The sequence below is a fragment of the Engraulis encrasicolus genome, chromosome 7 (genome assembly GCF_034702125.1).
Source record: "Engraulis encrasicolus isolate BLACKSEA-1 chromosome 7, IST_EnEncr_1.0, whole genome shotgun sequence".
Classification (NCBI taxonomy): domain Eukaryota; kingdom Metazoa; phylum Chordata; class Actinopteri; order Clupeiformes; family Engraulidae; genus Engraulis; species Engraulis encrasicolus.
This window is the reverse complement of record NC_085863.1, coordinates 12,677,051-12,682,050: the sequence shown is the minus strand read 5'-3', so window position 1 is coordinate 12,682,050 and position 5,000 is coordinate 12,677,051. Positions and strand designations below refer to the sequence as shown.

General features: G+C 50.1%; 1 protein-coding gene across 1 annotated transcript in view; it reads left to right on the top strand.

Annotated features, from left to right (window-relative positions):
- Positions 1 to 5,000, top strand: part of nf1b (neurofibromin 1b) — a 193,838-nt gene that overhangs the window by 12,721 nt on the left and 176,117 nt on the right. Inside the window, exon 2 of the mRNA XM_063202868.1 lies at positions 2,669 to 2,812. Within this exon, the coding sequence (XP_063058938.1) occupies positions 2,669 to 2,812 (144 nt within the window). The remainder of the gene's footprint in view (positions 1 to 2,668; positions 2,813 to 5,000) is intronic.

Below are 5,000 nucleotides of genomic sequence, written 5' to 3'. Positions count from 1 at the left end.
CCCAGTACAGTACAGTATAGGGAAGGTGGCCACTTTGAAAACAAATGCCTCCAACCTCGAATAGTTCCCCTGAATATTGGCAAATGGCTCAGAAATGGTGATGCTGAGTTGACTGGTGCGCGTTCTTGAAATCCTCCAAACGGGGAGGACTGGCTATTGAGATGTTCACCATTTACTCGTTAAGTCAAATAGAAATTAGAACTTTAGTTTTTTTTGCATCTTGTGGCTGTGACTTGATTTGTCATAGACTCTTCATATATTCCCCATCAGTCTAACAACAATATACACTTGCAGTGCTGTACACTCAAGATGAAGGCTGATTTGGTGTTTTTTGGTGATTTTGTGTACGAATGAGAATCTCTGTGTACATTTTTAACTTGCTAATGTCCCCTCTCTTCTCTCTCTCCCCTCTCTCTTCCCCCTCTCCCCCCTTCTGTCCCCTCTCTCTTCTCCTTCTCCCCTCTCCCCTCTCCCCTCTCTCCTCTCCTCTCTCCAATCTCTCCCCCTTCTCTCCTCTCTCCTCTCCCTCTCTCCTCTCTCCTCCACTACCCTCTCTCCTCTCTCCTCTCCTCCACTCTCCTCTTCCCTCTCTCCTCTCTCCTCTCTCCTCTCCTCTCTCCTCTCTCCCCTCTCCTCTCCTCTTCTTCTCTCCTCTCTCCTCTCTCCACTCCCCCCTCTCCCCCCTCTCTCCCCTCTCTCCTCTCTCCTCTCCTCTCTCCCCTCTCTTCTCTCCTCTCTCTTCTCTCTCCCTCTCTCTCCCCTCTTCTCTCTCCCTCTCTCTCCCCTCTTCTCTCTCCCTCTCTCTCCTCTCTTCTCTCTCCCCCTCTCCTCTCTTCTCTCTCCTCTCTCCCTCTTCTCTCTCCCTCTTCTCTTCTCTCTCCTCTCTCTCCCCTCTCTCCCCTCTCCCCTCTCCCCTCTCTCTCTCTCTCTCTCTCTCCTCTCTCCTCCCTCCTCTCTCCTCTCTCCTCTCTCTCTCTCTCTCCTCTCCCCTCTCTCCTCTCTCCCCCCACCTCTCCTCTCTCCTCTCTCCTCTCTCCTCTCTCCTCTCTCCTCTCTCCTCTCTCTCTCCTCTCCCCTCGCCTTCTCCTCTCCTCTCTTCCCTCTCTTTCCTCTCTCCTCTCCTCTCCTCTCCTCTCTCTCCCCTCTCGTCTCCCTCATTCCCTCCCCTCTCGTCTCCCTCCCTCCCCTCTCTCTCCCCTCTCCCCCTCTCTCCTCTCTTCACTCCCTCTCCCCCCCTCTCCTCTTCCCTCTCTCCTCTCCCCTCTCACCTCTCCCCTCTCCCTCTCCCCTCTCCTACCCCCTCTCCTCCCTCCTCTCCTCTTTCCTCTTCCCCCTCTCTCCTCTCCCCTCTCCCTCTCCCCTCTCCCCTCTCTCTCCTCTCTATCTCCTCTCTCCTCTCTCTCTCCTCTCTCTCCCCTCTCCCCTCCTCTCTCCCCTCCCTCCTCTCTCTCTCCCCCTCTCTCCTCTCTCCTCTCCATCCCTCTCTCCTCTCCCCCTCTCTCCTCTCTCCCCCTCTCTCCTCTCTCCTCTCTCCTATCTCATTCTCTCCCCTCTCTCCCCTCTCCTCCTCTCTCTCTTCTTCCTCTCCCCTCCCCCCTCTCCCATCTCTCCTCTCCTCTCCCCTCTCCCCTCTCTCATTTTCCCTCTCTCCTCTCTCCTGTCTCCCCTCTCTCCTCTCTCTCTCCTCTCTCCTCTCTCTCCTCTCCTCTCTCCTCTCTCGTCTCTCTCTCTCTCTCTCTCCTCTCCGCTCTCTCCTCTCTCCCCTCTTCTCTCTCCCTCTCTCTCCGCTCTCTCCTCTCTCTCTCCCCTCTCTCTCTTCTCTACCCTCTCCTCTCCACTTCTCCCCTCTCTCTTCCCTCTCTTCTCCTCTCCTCCCCTCTCTTCTCTCTCCCCTCTCGTCTCCCCCCTCCCCCCTCCCCTCCCCTCTCGTCTCCCCCCTCCCCTCTCTCTTCCCCCCCTCTCCCCCTTCTCTCTCTTCACTCCCTCTCTCCTCCCCTCTCCTCTCCCCTCTCCCCTCTCTCCTCTCTCTCCTCTATCCCCCTCTCTCCTCTCTCCTCTCTATCCCCCTCTCTCCTCTCCTCTCCTCTCCTCTCTCCTCTCTCCTCTTCCTTCTCTCCTCTCTCCTCTCCCCTCTCCCCTCTCCCCTCTCCCCTCTCTCCTCTCTCCTCTCTCCCCTCTCTCCCCTCTCCCCTCTCTCCTCTCTTCTCCCCTCTCCCTCTCTCCTCTCGCCCTCTCTCCTCTCCCTCTCTCCTCTCTTCTCCCCTCTCCTCTCCCCTCTCTCCTCTCTTCTCCCCTCTCTCCTCTCTCCTCCCCTCTCTCCTCTCCCTCTCTCCTCTTTCCCTCTCTCCTCTCCCCTCTCTCCTCTCCTCTCTCCTCTCCCCTCTCTCCTCTCCTCTCTCTACTGTCCCCTGTCCCCTCTCCCCCCTCTCCCCTCTCTCCTCTCCTCTCTCTCCTATCTCCTCTCCCCTCTCTCCTCTCTCCTCTCCCCTCTCCTCCTCCCCTCTCCTCTCTCTCTCTCCCCTCTCCCCTCTCTCTTCCCCCTCTCTCCACTCCCCTCTCCTCTCCAATCTCTCCCATCTCTCCCATCTCTCCCTCCTCTCCCCTCTCTCTCTCCCCTCTCCTCTCCTCTCTCCCCTCTCCACCCTGCTTTCACGTCCTCCTCCTGTAGCTTCCGGTCAAAGTGGGCCAGCAGAACACGCACACCAAAGTGAGCACGGAGCACAACAAGGAGTGTCTGATCAACATCTCCAAGTACAAGTTCTCCCTGGTCATCAGCGGCCTCACCAACATACTCAAGAATGTCAACAACATGGTGAGGGACGCAGAGCTCTTCTCTTCTCTTCTCTTCTCTTCTCTTCTCTTCTCTTCTCTTCTCTTCTCTTCTCTTCTCTTCTCTTCTCTTCTCTTCTCTTCTCTTCTCTTCTCTTCTCTTCTCTGACTATACTGTCTTCTCTGACTGCACTCTCTTCTCTGACTGTACTCTCTTCTCTTCTCTTCTCTTCTCTTCTCTTCTCTTCTCTTCTCTTCTCTTCTCTTCTCTTCTCTTCTCTTCTCTTCTCTTCTCTTCTCTGACTATACTGTCTTCTCTTCTCTTCTCTTCTCTTCTCTTCTCTTCTCTTCTCTTCTCTTCTCTTCTCTTCTCTTCTCTTCTCTTCTCTTCTCTTCTCTTCTCTTCTCTTTTGTCTGTCAGTTAAGGTAATGATACCCACAGGGTAACTTTGTGAGCTGTGTTGCTGGGCTACATCATGGTTGGCTATTCGTTTTCCGATAGCTGTTTGTCGCTAACCCAAGTTCTCCTAATACTAGTAATAATTACCATATTATCCATACACCCTAATACACATATTATATGATAAAGTGCAAAACAACATCTTACGGTATCGTTACCCAGACAGATAGTTCAAAAAGTTGCCCTGTGTATCATCACCTTGAGTGTGAATCACCCAGCGGCTGGCTTTCCATTTCATAAGGCCCGCGACCTTTGCCCCCTGGTGTTGCGTAGCTCGTCTTCCTGTCCTGAACAGTATGCTCAATCACAATGAGACAAGCCCTTTGCAATCTTAATGCAAAGATCACGCAGATGTTTATGGCTTGCATTTATTGCTTTGAAACCTCTCTGCACGCCCTACTTAACCTACCTCATTCATGTGTTGAAATATCTCAGGCATGGTGCACTACTAGCCAGGCCGTGCGCTCCTAGTGACGCAACACCTTCAGCGTTGCTACTAGTCAGGTCAAGAGTAATGCAAGTGCTCTAGGAGCTTCCTAAAAATCGGGAACCCCTCCCACTTTGTTGGGAAGCAAACAACCATTAACAAACCAAGGGAGGCGGGTCAACCATGCCCAGGGCTTGAAAACGAAATTATTTTTCAAACGTTCCGTTCCGAACGGTTCAGGCAAGTTTCAGTTTAACGTTTTCGTTCTTGCAATCGTTCCCCCACAAAAATATCGTTCCTGAACCGGTTCGGAACGAAAAATAACGTTCGTTCTTAACATTCCTACAGTGTTTAACGGCCATATTAAGTCTATTTTCGTGGACTTTATCTTAGAATAGATGTACTCATTATTTCCCCTTGATTTACACAGCTATTCTCAAAAATAATAACACACCCAAAAACACTCAGATGGGCTATCCATCCTGGCAGATTTAACCGGATGCCTATAATTCTTATCAAAAGTAGCCTATGCCAGCCCAGTAGCGGTGGGTGGAAATGTTGATTAGGGAGGCACAATACAGAATAGCCAGAGAGAGTTTAAAAAAATAGCCAGAGAGAGTTCCTAAAAAAATCTCTGGAATAGCGCAGGTGACATAGCGCATAATAAGAGGTGTCGACTCGATAGGCATGGATTTCAGTTCTTGCCTAGCTCTATTTACAGTTGAGGACGATATTATTAGCCCCCCTCCTGAAATTAGACATATCTCTTCATTGATCATTGAGAATGATCATTATTAATAAATGTGTGTTATTCTGGAAACAAATACACCATGGAGATAGTATCCAATAAGTTAAATTTGGACTTTTCCATTTTCACAATGAGTTTAAACAAAAAAGTGTAAAAATGGCAAGGACAAAATTATTAGCCCCCTTATCATTAATAGTCAATACAGTGCCATTTATGAACAAAAATTGACACCAGGCACTTTGATTAGTTGTTAACTATGTTGGCACATGTCCTACCAGGGATTTTGGCCCATTTTTTTCATCGCAAATAGTTAAGCTGGTCCAAATGGCATGGATGTTGAGGATGGACATTCATTTTCAGCACTCTTCAAATACTATCTAAAGGATTGAGGGCTGAACCACTCCATGACCATGGCTTTAGTATCCTTGAAGAACATTTGAACTATTTTGGATGCAAGTTTTGGGTTATTATCTTATTGAAAGATCCAGTGAAGATCTTAGCTCCCTCTATGAGCATATTTTTGCAAGGTCACTTTCCACATTCTATCATAATTTTCAGTTTTTATGGTGCCATACCCCCAAACAAGGTTTCCTGTG